The sequence below is a fragment of the Dama dama genome, chromosome 21 (assembly GCF_033118175.1).
Source record: "Dama dama isolate Ldn47 chromosome 21, ASM3311817v1, whole genome shotgun sequence".
Lineage (NCBI taxonomy): Eukaryota > Metazoa > Chordata > Mammalia > Artiodactyla > Cervidae > Dama > Dama dama.
In genome coordinates, this window is record NC_083701.1 from 60,272,139 (window position 1) to 60,287,876 (window position 15,738).

At 36.4% G+C, this 15,738-nt stretch overlaps 1 protein-coding gene across 1 annotated transcript in view; it reads left to right on the top strand.

Moving 5' to 3' along the window:
* UBR5 (ubiquitin protein ligase E3 component n-recognin 5) overlaps positions 1 to 15,738 on the top strand; it is a 134,694-nt gene that overhangs the window by 82,123 nt on the left and 36,833 nt on the right. Inside the window, exons 19-25 of the mRNA XM_061123639.1 lie at positions 186 to 340; positions 596 to 793; positions 5,114 to 5,324; positions 6,294 to 6,420; positions 10,366 to 10,517; positions 10,938 to 11,033; positions 11,407 to 11,530. Of these exons, the coding sequence (XP_060979622.1) occupies positions 186 to 340; positions 596 to 793; positions 5,114 to 5,324; positions 6,294 to 6,420; positions 10,366 to 10,517; positions 10,938 to 11,033; positions 11,407 to 11,530 (1,063 nt within the window). The remainder of the gene's footprint in view (positions 1 to 185; positions 341 to 595; positions 794 to 5,113; positions 5,325 to 6,293; positions 6,421 to 10,365; positions 10,518 to 10,937; positions 11,034 to 11,406; positions 11,531 to 15,738) is intronic.

The following is a 15,738-nucleotide window of genomic DNA, read 5'->3' on the forward strand; positions in this document are numbered from 1 at the left end:
TTCCAGCTGGCGCACTGTCTATTCTGTCAGTGCTTGTGCAGTAAGTGGGGATAGGATACAGTGTAATAGTATGGAATGAAATGTGTCTGTATTTGAAATGTGACTGGAGATATATAATTTGGTGGGTACTTGCCATTTACTAAAGATGTATAATAATTTTTTTTTAAACATCTGTATTTCTGAAGGTGTGCATGCTGTTTTGAAGACTGGAAATTGGGTACGGTACTGTATCTTTGATCTTGCCACAGGAAAAGCCGAACAGGAGAATAATTTCCCTACAAGCAGCATTGCTTTCCTTGGTCAGAACGAGAGGAATGTAGCCATTTTCACTGCTGGACAGGTATAGAGGCTTATTTTTGCTTTTGAAAATGTATATGACAACATCAGCTTTTTTGTGAAGCTGAGTTTGGTTCTAGTTTGCTTGTTATTAAACTGTTGAAGAATTTAGAATATTCAGCACATTTTTAATAAGTTTCTTTTTGGTCACTGTTATAAGCATATGTAAAATGTAATTTGAAAATAAACACACCTCTTGTAAAAGTCAGACATGTATTTGATTGGGAGCCAAACTTTATTATTTTCCTCTCTGTTATAGGAGTCTCCTATTATTCTTCGAGATGGAAATGGTACTATCTACCCAATGGCCAAAGATTGCATGGGAGGAATAAGGGATCCCGATTGGCTTGATCTTCCACCTATTAGTAGTCTTGGAATGGGTGTACATTCTTTAATAAATCTTCCTGCCAATTCAACAATCAAAAAGAAAGCTGCTATTATTATCATGGCTGTAGAGGTAATCTGGTTTTTTAAACTACTTGGCATTTCAATTGAAAAGACCCTGCTGGAGTCTAGGGAAACAGTTTTAAATAGATTATTCATCAGCCCTTCCCTGTAGGAGCTAAGAGTGTATTAGGACAAGAGAGAGGAATATACCATTGGTTACAGTGTGATACAAGTGTTGGGTAAGGCATGGGCAAAGGTGTAGAAGCACAAAAGGGAGGGGTTAAGTTAGACTGTGACGGTAGAGGCTTCTCTGAGGAGGTGTTGCCCGGACATATACTTAAATAGTCAGGTAGGTGTTTCCTAGACACAGGATAAAGGTAGGAGGTGTTATCCCAGGCATGAAGAGCAGCCTTTGTGAATCTTAGTAATATGTTGGGAGAACTTATACATTCTTTTGATTATTTAAAACTAGAAGATAGGGCTCATATGGATCTATGAGTGGCAACTGATAGGGCAGGGAAAGGGGTTGGGGTGCCTTGTGTGTTAATCTACGGGACCTGAACTTTCCCTGAAAGCTAGGAGGAGAGGGTTTTAAGCTGCTGTATTTCTTTCTTTCTTTTTTTTTTTAAAAGAAGATGAGTAGTGGATGGAGAAGCAGCAGAAGTTTAGAGACCAGATAAAAAAGCTATGTCATTATTCATGTGAGAAACAAAGTGAACTTGAACCCTTGGAAATGAGGAGGGGATGGACTTAAGAGATCTTAAGGAAGTGGAAGCTTTAAAGCTCTGACAGGATGGCAGCAGTAAATGAAAGGAAGGGGTTATTAAAGCTTTGATTTAGGTGATTTTGATAGGGAGATGAGAAATAGGAGAAACAAATGGGTTATAAGGTGAGAAGATGAGTTTAGTTTTGAACACACTGTGGTTGAGATGTTTTTGTTAGATGTGGAGGCAACACTGATGGAAGTTATTGGAGCAATATGAGCAGAGATTGACCTGATTTGCCTAACATTTTCAAAATATCACTGCTGACACGCTGAGAATACAAGGGGGATAGGTTGGAAGTAAGGAGCCTAGTTAGGTGGAAGGTGCTTGGCTCAGGAAGTGGAATGATGAGTGACTGGACTCTAGATATCCTAGAAATGTTTTAAAGTAGATCCAACAGGATTTACTTATGGCTAATTACAGGGTGTCATATAGAGGAAGTAAGAGGGAGAATGGTTTTGAAGAATGATGTTGCCATTTATTGAGATGAGGACACTAAGGATGAATGAAGCAGGTTCAGGAGGGTAACATCAAGTTTGTTTAAGGTTCTTTTGTTTTTGACTGCAGTGGGTCTTTGTTGTGGCACACAAGCTTTCTCTAGTTATGGAGCTCGGGCTTAGTTGCCCCACAGCATGTGGAATCTTAGTTTCCCAATCAGGATGGAATGTGCAGATTCTTATCCACTGGACTACCACAGAAGTCTCTAAGATTTGTATTAGGTATCTAAGAGGAGTTAGTGAAGAGAGAGTTGGGCGTGAAAGTTGGAAGACCAGGAGAGAGAGGACCAAACTAGAGAAGTGTACTTAGGAGCCGTCAGGATATCTGTGATATTTAAAGGAATTAAACTGCATGAGATTACTAAAGACTTGGAAAAGGACAAACTTAAGGACTGAACCATTGGAATAGTCTCAGCATTGAAATGCCAAGAGGTAAAGAGGAATCTGTATAAAGGGACTGAGAAGGAGTTGGAGGAAAACTAGAATGAGTGTTGTCTTGGAAGCTAAGCCAAGAGCATGTGTCAAGCGGGATGTGTTGTTCAAGTGTATCATGTGATGCTGTAGGCCAGTGAGCCTTCACATCATTTAAAAATTCTTGATTTGTTGCCAGCATTCCAAGTCACAGGATTTATATTTAAAATTCAGATTTTTAGTTGCTCTTTAAAAGTTAGAAGACCTGGTAACATTGGGCCATCACAAAACATTAATCTGTTCCTTTTAGGGGGCTATGCATGGTCTCTCCAGTTCATTGCAGAGGATGTTTAAAATTTGTTGCTCTGCATTCAGTGTTAGTCACCATTTATTACGTGGTTTATGTTACTTTTTTTTTTTCAGCCAGCTTCCTCCATTCATTTTATACTATATCAAGTGCTTCTGTAGGCCTATGAACCCTGGACTTTGTCAGCATCTTAATGGTAAAGATAAAACATGCCATCATCCTAGGGGTAGGGATGAAGTATGTCATCATTTATCTTTGTAGCTCATTTACCAGGACTTGATGCACAGTAGACATGCAAGAAATTTTTGCCAAACTCTCTGCCTTTTGTTGGACTTCCCAGGTAACTCAGGTAAAGAACCCATGTGCCAGTGCAGGAAACACAGGAGACGTGGGTTTTATCCCTGAGTTGAGAAGGAAATGGAGGAGGAAATGGCATCCCACGCCAGTATTCTTGCCTGGAAAATCCCATGGACAGAGGAGCCTGGCAGGTTTTAGTCCATGGATTCATAAAAGAGTCAGACACGACTGAGCATGCACACATGCTGCCTTTTGTTATAAGAGTAAGTGACAGCATATAGTGATGCAGTATAAACTGTCTTGCTCAGACATAGTAAGTGTGATATTGATACTGTCAGCATAATGGCCCCTGTGTGGTCTAGCAGGTTGGAGATGAGAGCTCCTCTAGAGTAGCTGCTTCTAACCAGACGACTGATTTGTTTGAAAACATTCAATATCACAGCCATGTGCAGCAAAATATCTTAATTTTAGTTATTTCAAAATGTACTGTGCTTTTTATTCTTTGGAGAGATTTTGACATATTCTCTCAATGTATTGATTATAATGCATATCTGCCACTAGATTTTGACAAAATTAGTCCTGTGTGGCCCACCTCATGTTCTTGAACTGGAGTTTGTAATTTATGGGGTCACTTCAGAGCCATAGTTAGTTCCACAGTCCAAATGGCCTGTCTCACATGTGTCACATACAGAAAACAGCTTTTTTGGTAGTTTGTAAAGAAGTGGCAAGTTCAAAAGCATCTCTTTTCTTTCCTTTGTATTTCCATATATTTTTTTCCCACCTGCTTTCCTCCAGTTCCTAATTTTAATTAAACAAATTTTCTTGTTTTCCTTAACTAATGCTTCACATTCAGTCCATTAAGTGTCCTATAACTATAGTTTACATTCTGAAAAAAATGCATTTCAACTCCTTGATATATTAATGCTGTATCTTAGTTTGTTTAGGCTGCTAAGGTCAGAGTGACTTAAACAGCTGAAATTTGCTTTTCATAGTTCAGGAAGGTGGAAAGTTCAAGATCAAGGCACGGGCAGATTCGGGGTCTGATGTGTTCTTTCCTGGTTCATGGATGGCCGTGTGTTCTCACACAGTCAGTGCGAGGTGGGGATCTCTGGTCTCTTCAGGTCCCTTTAAGATCAGTGATCACCTTCATGAAGGCTCCACCCTCATGACCTAATCACTGTCCAAAGGCACTACCCCCAGATACCATTATCTTGGGGATTATTAGGCTTCAGCATGAATTGGGAGGGAGCAAATACTCGGTCCCTAGCATGCTGTTTCTCAGGTAGAAAATGGTCTGATCCATAAACAGTTTATCATTACTACCTTGTCTTTGACAATGAAGTGTGTATTTAGCTGTCACCTTTGGGGAAGTGCGTCTGTCGTGATTTCTGGGGAGGTAAAGGTTTTCGCTTCCATAGTGTGATGTAACCTTAGCGAGCACAGGAGGGTGAGAATAAGCTTGGAGTGAAATGTATACCCTGTGCTTAATCGGCCAACAGTATCAATAGGGTTCTAGTTTGCTAGTTGTATATGACGTAAATAAGGGTTCTGTAAACTAGTGGGACTTCCCAGGTGGCGCTACTGGTCAAGAACTCACCTGCCAATGCAGGAGACTTAAGAGATACGAGTACAGTCCTGGGTTGGGAAGATGCCCTTGAAGAGAAAAACGGCAACACACTCCCGTAATTCTTGCCTGGAGAATCCCATGGACAGAGGAGCCTGGCGGGCTACAGTCCATAGAGTCGCACAGAATCATACCTGACTGAAGCAACAGCACGCACACAAACTATGATGTGTAGGTCCAGTCCAGCCCCTCCCATTCATCATTTGCACATTGTGTATCTGACTAATTTCCTGCTGCAGTTACTGAGTTGAGTTAGTTGCAGAAGCTGAAGATATTTATTGATCCTTTGTAGATCACTCTTCATTCCTGTCAATTGTTGTCTCTGCTTTAGGATATCTTTAAGTTCAGCTTCTTTTGCCAGGTCACCTTAAATTGTCTCTACTTTCCGCAGAGCTGATTTTATTATTGTGTCGGCCACGTGAAATTTTTGACACATGTATTGTGGTATGCAAATGCATTGACCTTTTTTTCCTAATTTGTCTGAGCACAGAAACAAACCCTGATGCAGCACATCCTGCGCTGTGACTACGAGGCCTGTCGGCAGTATCTTATGAATCTTGAGCAGGCGGTGGTTTTAGAGCAGAACCTACAGGTGCTGCAGACGTTCATCAGCCACAGATGTGATGGAAATCGAAATATTCTGCATGCTTGTGTGTCCGTTTGCTTTCCAACCAGCAATAAGGAAACTAAAGAAGAAGAGGGTGAGATTAAGAACTATAGCATGATCTTTAAAAGGAATTTTGGGCAATTTTGAAAATACAAAAATTACTGAAAGAAAGGAAAATCACTGTAAAGAATTTGTCTATGTATTATCACTTGACTTTGTAAAATCTTGGAGTTTCAGAAGGTAACATTCTCAAAAGATAAAAAGGCCTGTTCTTTTGATAGGATGAGTAGATAACATGAGTAAGTAAATTTTTCATCAGTGTGTTTCTGTTGTCTTAAATTCTTTTTTTGTTTAATACAAACTATATATGTAGAATCCTTAAGAGCTTTACTGGTTTTATAATTGTAGGTGACTTTTATTACCATGGGACTTACTTAGCAAGTTAAGTCAAATTATATGGAGGCAACTTTTATCCCACTTTTTAGAATGTAGAGGAGAAAATAGTGAATTATTAGATGTTTTTGGAAAAGTAAATAAACTTTTCTTTTTGCCATAAGGTTTTTAATTGGCTGATTAAAGGGAGGAAGCTGAAAACCTGAAGTGCAATTGTGTAATTCATAATGGTTTTCCTTATTTTGAATTCTACTGATGACGTTCTGGTAGCTAAATCTTTGAATAGTGGTTTGCAAGTTTCTGATTTTTTATTCATTATCATTGGCTGACTAAAGGATAAGTAGTGTATAAACTAAGACTGAGGTACTGATATGTCAGCCTTTTCTTCCTTGGTAGTGTGAGCTACATGTCAGCCTACTTGTAAATAATAACTTTTTATCTTTCGGGGTTGAAAAGTAAGGCAGAATAAGGAAATAATTCATGTTAAAAGTCATAGTTCAATCTAGCTTAAGTGTTTATTCCTCTGAGGAGGCAAAATTAAAACTGTTATCCCTAGTGTGTGAATTAGAACACTGAAACAGAAGTTAGCATTTAATGGCTTGTGCATACTTAATCTCTTAGTTAATTTTTGAAGTTTAAAGTGATCCTAATTTTTTCTCTTATGTTTCAGAAGCAGAGCGCTCTGAAAGAAACACATTTGCAGAAAGACTTTCTGCTGTTGAGGCCATTGCAAATGCAATATCAGTTGTTTCAAGTAATGGCCCAGGTAATCGGGCTGGATCATCAAGTAGCCGAAGGTAATGTGATTTTTACCAGGGAAGTTCAGTTGATGGAAATGTAATCCAAGTACAGAAAGAAATGTATCTGTTATCTCTCATATGCATGAATTGGTGGGTCCTTTTGTTTTGTTTTTTGTTCCTTTCAATATCAGTCTGGGAAAAATATTTGACAGTATCTCGTATTTAGGTATGGAACAGTAGGACCTAGGATCTTTCAAAAATTTGAGGTAATTTAGACAAGTAGTTTAAACTTGATTCTTTGAATGTGTTTTAAATTTTTCATCATTCTTTTTTCCTAGGAAGTTATTTTCTTTAGTTGGAGAACAAATAATATGATAATTGAAAGAACCTCAATCTTTTATTTTCAGATTGTTTACTTAGTTCAGTCTCTCAGATGTACTAATGATCTGGGAAGAAAAGAAAAGCTGGTGTATATTATGAATGTTCAGTATTTAAAATTTTCAGGCTTTCAGAGTTCTGGGATGGACAAAACTTACAACACATTAAAAATTACTAGATGTTTGAATAGATGAAGACTATAAAGAATTCAGGATATAGGAGTTTCTTTTTTTTCCTGAAGAGAAAAAGCACATTTATATTAGACATGAGACCCAGAATTCTTGGATGCTTCACAAATCATTAATGTCGAAGCACTGCTTACTGTGCTCATGTTGTAAAGTCAACTTAAAATGAAGACTCTCTTTGCCTATTTGCTGTTCTATATTCAACTCTCCCTTTTAAAAATGATTCTTCTAAAATTGGTTCCAACCTGAGAGCTTCCCAGGTTCAAAAACATTCTGAGGTGAGATTTGTCAAAAACTATTTATGGATGACCAAATTATAATTTAAAACCGTACAGAAACATTATATAGACTATGCAAAATGGAAATTATCACCAGCTTATTTATTCAGGACTGCACTAGGCAGACAAAGTGTTTGGTCTAAAATGGAAAGCGACTTAAATTCTTCATGAAGAAATTAGTGTCTGAATTATTTCAGGTATTTCATTTCCTCAGGGAAAATACAGGTTGAAATCAAGTTGGACTCTGATATGGTTGGTCCAATACCAGTGCTGCCATCTTTTTTTCATGTAAGGATTATTTTGAAGGCAAAGACTAAAAGGAGCTTCAAGAGTGGGTGATGTGTTGCTCACAGAAATAATTTGCAGAGTAAGCTCCTTTGAGGCATTTGCCGAAGATTTCACTGCAGTGCTCTTAACCAGTTCAAACTCAGGGCTGCCGGTTGAACAGATGAAAGCACAGGAGTCTTATTATCCACGCCGGGCAGTAGGAAGTCCACAGACTCTGCTTCATTGAAGTGAAACCCTCCTCTAGCCTACAATGGATTTTCTAGGCGATGCCCCTTGATGAGTATGCAGGCTGGGATTCATGAGCTGTAAGCTCAAAACCGATGCAGTTTCAATATTGAATGGAGTACTGTTAAATGCCTTCAGATGATGATTTGACTGAGAAGTTTTGTTATGTGACTGAATAGTGCCTGAGTTCAAAGGGCAGATTTAGTGGAAGGCTTGATTGATGCATCTGATTGCAGGTGTATGTACTCTAGAGATTATTAATCTGGAAGACACATGACCTTCGCTTTTTTGTCACAGTGGTATGTTTGAACATGACTGGATTCTAAGGCTTCTGTAGCATGGATATAACGTGCTTACAAAGAGGAAATTACATCATCCTTGAATTCTTCCATATTGTCAGAAAATACGATGACTCCAGGCAAGCCTATACGAAGAAATGTCAAAACTCTGAATCTTAGCAGCCAAGGTGGTATCTCCTCAGTATTGTCCTCAGCCACTGAGGATACAGGTGAATCTTCATGAATTGTGTACAACATCTTGAAGAATAATTTTCTTTTTTTTTTTTTTGTTTTTTGTTTTTTTTGTTTTGAAAGAATCTGTAAGAGGAGCTGGGCATTGTATTTAAAAATATTCCCAAGACCTAATGAAGAAAAGAGGTTAAGGACAATTTTTTTAAATGACAAGGAATGACCCCTCATTTAATATTGAATTGACTACATCACAACAACAGAGTTGGGAGTTTGCAAGTTCAAGATGAGACTATGGTCTCAATTTATCTTCATACTTATTCTTAATCTGCTCTAAGCTAGAGATTGGAAAATAGCCCATATGTTTTGTTTGGCCTGTGCAATGTTAAAAAATTTTTTTTTCTTTAACATTTGAATGCCTTTAGATGAGCATGCACACTTCTAGTTTGCCATGACCCCCTACTTCTTACACCTAACTGTCCTTTCCTCAATTTATGTTACTTTCCAGGCCCAGTAGGCATTGCGTTTGTGACCCTGGTGTAAGCATTCTTCTTGATAAGCCCAAAACATGCATTTATTTTCAGGTGATTTGCACTGCTTCCCAATTATTGCTGACTCTTTCTCTCTCTCTGTGTTTTGAGTAAGACACATTAGGATACTGAATATCTGTGTTGAGCTTAATTAAAATTGTGTCAGAGCATCACAGTGTGAACAGTCACCCGGGCATGTGCTCTTTTGGTAGCACTGCCATGCTCTGTGGGTGATGTCTTGGACAGGGAAGTGAACTTGACTGAAATAAGTCACTGTTCCCTGCTCCCCTCCATATTATAAGAGCTCTTAGACTCAGATTTCTAAATTGGGAGAGAGAAAACATGTTACCATAAAAGAATTAACTGTAGGTATTTTTTAATAGTGCACACTATAATGACTAACATATTTTTTTAGACATTAAAATTTACTTTGCAGAATCTTCCAAAAAAGTTACTCTAATGAAAGATATATTATCATACACAAGCCTTTTAAAGTAGGTATGTTCCTGAAGGTAGCTTCTAAAAGAAATTTTGGTAAATGCTTTAAAATTTTTTTTTCTTTATGAAACTGAAAGTGTATTGGTTTGGAGAAACACATTTACCCTCGGATTAAATTCAAGCATTAATACAAATTACTCTGAATTACTTATTTGCAGACATATAAGGTGTACGTGGTAAGATGTTAGGTTTTTCACATCAGAAATGTCATGTCTTTGGGATTAAATCTGCCTAGGAGAAAGAAGTCCCTGATGTGTGGCCTGGCCCTTAAAACTGAATTCTTACTTTTTATTCATTTAAAAGCTCTAAAATCGTGGCCGAGTGAAGGGATTTGCCTTATGCGCTCTCTCAATTGCTGCTAGTTCTTAATGTATTAATTTTGTAGCCTTTGTAAGCTTTTATTCAGAGGTACAGATTTTTGTCCAGGTAGTTCACTAGTTCCCCTAATGAAGTCTTGTGTTTGTGATTATTTTTTAGTGATGTGCACACCTGTGCCATATTTTTTTCTGTATAGCAGGAAGAAAAATATATCCATGCCCAGAAAATAGTCTAATAACGTATTTTATAAGCTCCAATTTTATTCTTTAATTTCCTTGGGACGAAGCTGTATTGTTAAAAAAACTTTTTTGTATAAAAAAATAAATCTAAATTGGTCTTTGTTTGAAAACTACTTACTGTGTGGATATTAGTTCACTTGCTTTTGAGATCACAGAAAAGGGATTTAGTGGGCTAACAATATTGGTTTTGTGCTAATACATATGTTTTGTTAATGTCTATATTAAACTTAATTCTTACTGGTGATAAACAGGGGACAGAATTTTTTTTTGTTTTAATGTTCAGCTGTTTGTTTATCTTAACTGTATAAAAGATTATTTCTAATTTTACTTCACCGCAACTTTTGTTCCCTGTGCTTAAGTTTGTGTGGGAGCTTAATACAGTGGTTTTAAGCGCTGAACTCGGTTCTGGGATCCCCCAGTTGAATTTCTATCCCTGCTGACTTATTTCGTGATTCCAGAATGGGCATTTGTGTCACTTTCCTGCCTGGAGTATTTGCTTGTAGAACAAACTTTGATCTCAGATGAGAAGTTCTGTGCACCTTTATTGTTACATTTAGACATAGTAGTGAGCTCTGGTTTTGTCCATGTTCTTCTAGTTTGAGATTACGGGAAATGATGAGACGTTCATTGAGAGCAGCTGGTTTGGGTAGACATGAAGCTGGAGCTTCATCCAGTGACCACCAAGATCCAGTTTCACCCCCCATAGCTCCCCCTAGTTGGGTTCCTGACCCTCCTGCAATGGATCCTGGTAAGACATGTTATTTTGTTTAGTGTTAAACAAAAAGATAACGTCATGAAAGACATTTCAGTGGGGTATTTAGAAATCTAAAATAGTTAAAAATTGGCATAATGAGTATTATAACTAGTCTATGAAGATTTGGTTTAAGGTGTTTGTAAGTTAAAACTTAAAATTCTAGAAAGTCTTGTTAGATAGCCCTCTTCTACTGAAATACATATTTCTATACTGATAAACCAATTAGTATTATATTAAGTCAATAATTTGTCTAGTGGGTTGATCCTCTTATAGTTTGGGAAAAAAGTTTCCACTTAAACCTCTGTCCGATTTGACCTTTGGCTTGCAGAGAAAAGCCTTAAGGCCAGTTAAATGAACATGGTAGGGATATGTTTCCTATAATGATGTACATCCTGCTGTTCTGTTTACTGAAAGATGGTGACATTGATTTTATCCTGGCCCCTGCTGTGGGATCTCTTACCACAGCAGCGACTGGCACCGGTCAAGGACCAAGCACCTCCACCATTCCAGGTGAGAATCTCTACTATTTTATCTACCTGTGTATTGGGAAGATAAAATACACACTTTGTATATAGATTTCTAGAGATCTACACTTTATCTCAAGGAGACTTTTCTTGGCTTAAAATATGTCTAATTCTCTGACTTACCTTCCATATATCAGTGAAGTTATGGTGTGTATGTGCATGCATTTCATCAGTTGAGATTTGTAAAACGTGTTAATGTGTTTAAATTTTCTGTCATGAAGTTACTAACTTGTTACTAATACCAGAATGTTTTTCTGGTGGTTTATTTGAAAGATCCTTGGTATGTTATTCTAGAATAGTCTTTCACTCTTATTTTGTATACTCTTGTTTTGTTACCAAATGGGTGTGCTTAATTACAGGTCCTTCCACAGAGCCGGCTGTAGTAGAATCCAAGGATCGAAAGGCCAATGCTCATTTTATATTAAAATTGTTATGTGATAGTGTTGTTCTGCAGCCCTATCTTCGAGAACTGCTCTCTGCCAAGTAAGAAGTTTAATATACTTTTGATATAAAGATTTAGCTTAACTCCTTTTACTGTTAGGTCAGTCTTCTTGCAGTATATGGAACAACAATTATCTTCATTGAATTTAAGATAATTTATCACAATCTAACATTGTATTCTCTGTTACTAACTTCCCTTTAGTGAAAAAAAGCCTTCTGAATATAATACAGATAAACTAAACTAATACAGGGTGTATCTTTATATGTTAGCTTGATCAGGGTGTGTATTTGTTTGTTAAAAAGATCACAGTATAGTTACCCACAAATGTTGAATCCATAAGTTAGTTATATCACTGTCACCTGGAGATCTTTAAAAATTATACAGATTCTTCCCCAAGCTTTACACTAGAAGTATGACTTTCTTGGTAAATATTCTGTTGTAAATGCTCATTAACCATTAATAGGTTACATCTCTACTTTTAGTATGATTGTTTATCTTCCTTTACAGACTCATAATAGTTATATAATAGTTATTAATCTGTACCAAATTCTACTTGCATTAATTCTCTTATTCTAGATATAACTGTCTGGAGTAGATAATTTGCAGCAATGGGCTTAGAGGTAATTAACTTGCGCAGGATCCCAAAACCTAGTGAGTGGCATAGCTGGAATTCCAGACCTGGTCTGTGTCTTTATTACAGAACTGAAATTCCCAGTTATGACCCTTATGGCACCTTTCCTACTTAAGTACAAGAAGATGTTTTGAGTTTTTTTTATGTTGGAGGGCAAGGGAGTTTTCCTGTTTAAGCCTTACTACTCTTAGGATGAAAATTACCACATTTATGAAATTATGATTACTTTAATGAAGGCTGCCCCATTAGTAAAATAAGTCTTCGGATTGTAAATATAGTTATTACTACAGAAGCATCTTACTAATTTGTGTTTGAGGCATAGATAAAAATTTTATATATGTATACACACACACACATATCTTTCTGCTTTTATTTCACTTGTCATTTTGTTGCATTTATGTCATTTTTAAGTATATTATCTTTGTATGATTTTCTCATGCTGTTGTCTGAAAAGTTATTATATGTTCTTATTCCCTTTCTCTTTGTTATTAATCCATCTTGTATTTCTACAATTAATTTCTGTTTTGCTAGTCCTTTATTTTAGTACCCTCACAATGGTTGACTTTTTCCTTCTTTATCTAAGAAAATAAATATCTGGAAAACACCAGATTAATAAACTGATGTATTAATAAGCTGGTATTAGGAGAGGTGGTGTTCTTTTGCCTGATATTTAGGTGAGAAGTATAGAGATTTATCAGACTGGCCCTTTTTTGCTTTTTTTATACTACAAATATAGGAGAATTTTCTAGAGTTGCTAACACAATTTCCTATGTGGTATATTATTTACCATGGAGGTGACTCAGTTTTGTTTTTTTTTTTTTTTTTCCTTAGTGAAGTAGAATTGACCTAAAATTATATTTGTTTCAGGTATACAACATACTGATTTGATATTTTTTTCACATTACAGAATGATCATAAGTTTAGTTACCATTTCTCACTACCAAAAGTTATCACACTATAATTGATTATAGTTCCCTATACTGTACATTAGATCCTCATGACTTGTTTATTTTGTAACTGGAAGTTTGTACCTCAGTCTCCCTCACCTGTTTCATTCATTCCTCTAACCCCCTCCCCTCTGGCAACCACCAGTTTGTTTTCTGTATTTGTGAGTCTGTTCTGCACAAGGCTTCCCTTTTCTCCACATCCTTGCCAGCACTTATTATTGGTTGTCTTTTTGGAAATAGCACCTCTGACAGGTGTGAGGTAATATCTTAATATGGTTTGGTTTTGATTTGCATTTCCCTGATGTCTAGTGATATTGAACATCTTTTCATGGGTCTCTTGGACATCTGTTGTATATCTCCTTTGGAATAATGTCTGTTCAGGTCTCCTGCCTAGTTTTTAACCAGATTGGTTTTTTTGATGTTGTATTGTAGTTTGGATATTAACTCCTTATTGGATATGCCATGTGCACACGTCTTCTCCCGTTCAGTAGGCAGCCTTTTCCTTTTGTTGATGATTTCCTTTGGTATGCAAGAGCTTTTTAGTTTGATGTAGTCTTATTTGATTGTGCTTTTGTTTCCCTTCCTGAAGAGACAGAGCCAAAAAAAAAAAAAAAAAGACCAATGTCAAAGAGCATATTGCTTTTATTTTCTTTTTTCTTTTAGGAGTTTTATGAGTTCAGGTCATACATTTAAGTTTTTAATCCTTTTTGAGTTTATTGTATGTTCTGAGAAAGTAGGCCAGTTTGATTCTTTTGCTGTTAGCTGTCCAGTTTTCTCAGTACTGTTTATTGAAAAGACTGTCTTTTGTCTTTTGTATGTTCTTTCCTCTTTTGTCGTGGCTTAATTGACCATGTAAGTGTAGGTTCATTTCTGGGCCCTCTATTCTGTTCAGTTGACAGAATGTGTCTGGTTTTGTGCCAGTACCATACCATTTGATTACAGTAGCTTTGTTAATACTGTTTGAAATCAGGGGACATGATGCATCCAGCTTTGTGGGTTTTTTTTTTCCACCTCAAGATTGCTTTGACTGTTTGGGGTCTTTCGTGGTTTTGTTTTATTATTTTATGAAAAATTTCATGTTTATTTTGATAGAGATTGCATTAAATCGGTAGATTGCGTTGAATTGGTAGATTGCTTTGAATTGTATGGTTATTTCAGTAATATTCTTCCAATCCATGAGCAAGGTTAATTTTTCCATTTGTGTCATCTTAAATTTCTTTCATCAGTGTCTTACTGTTTTCCAAGTATAGGTCTTCTGCCTCCTTGGTTAGATGTGTTCCTAAGTAGTTTGTTACTTTTGATGTGATCATAAGTGGGACTGTTCTCTTAATTTCTTTTTCTGATAGTTTGTGGTTAGTGTATAAAATGCAGCAGATTTCTGCATATTACTTTAGTTTTCTGCAATTTAATTCATTTATTTGTTCTAATTGCTTTTTTGTGGCATCTTCAGAATTTTCTGTATGTAGTATATATCATCTACAAATAGTGATAATTTTACTTCTTTCCGATTTGGATACTTTTTTTTTCTTTTTCTTGTGTAACTGCTGTGGCTAGGACTTAAAATAACTTGTTGAGTAAAAGTGATGAGAGTGGGTATCCTTGTTTGATCTGAGAGGACATACTTTCAACTTTTCACCTTTTATTATGATGTTAGCTGTGGGCCTGTCAGTATATGACCTTTATTATATTGAGATACATTCCTTCTATATCCACTTTCTAGAGATTTTTATCATATGTTAGATTTTGTCTCAGTCCTTCTCTGTTTCTACTGAGATGATCATAACGTTTTATAATTTGTTAATATAGTATATCATGTTGATTGATTTGTGGATATTGAACAGTACTTGCGTCCTAAGATAAATTCTCCGTGCCCCCGACTCCCGCACCACGTCATCATAGTATATAATCCTTTTAGTGTATTGCTGGATTTGTCTTGCTGATATTTTATCTAGAGTTTTAGCCAATAGACCAGGGAAGTCCCATCAGTTTCATTCTTTCTTTCTTTTTTTTTTAGTTTCATTCTTGATAATCATTGTGTTCATATTTTCTAATTTTTTTCTGATTCAGTCTTGGGAGATTGTATGTCTCTCGGTTTATCCATTTCTTCTAAGTTGTCTATTTTATTGGTGTATAGTTGATAGTAAATCTCTTATGATGCTTTGTTACTTGTTTGATGTAACTTCTCTTTTAATTCTGATTTTACTTATCTGAGCTTTTTCCTTGGTTGAGTCTGGCTAAAGGGACGCATAAGTATACTTTGGAGTAACAGGAGGGAGAAATGTGTTCACTATACAGAAAGCAGCCTTATCAAGATTACGTTTGAGTAGAACCATGAGAAATAGGGAGAAGGAGCAACAACATGGAGAAGTATGAGTATTTTAAGAAATCATAATTCATCCAGTTCAGAGTGAAGAATTAGAACAGTTGCGAGTGAATCAGAAAAAATAGGTCAAAATCGCCACTTTGGTCTCTGTTCTTTGGGCTTCAGTGCTCTGAATAACTGCCTTTGTTAGACTGTAATATTATCAAAGTGGGATTATAAGAATAGTAATGAGATGGTGGTATAAAAGAGATTAAAATAGGCAAGAGTAGAAAGAGTCAAGTATGTTTTATATGTCTGTTATAGCCTTTAATATGTGTGTTGCAATAAACTGAACTAAAGAGTTGTTGA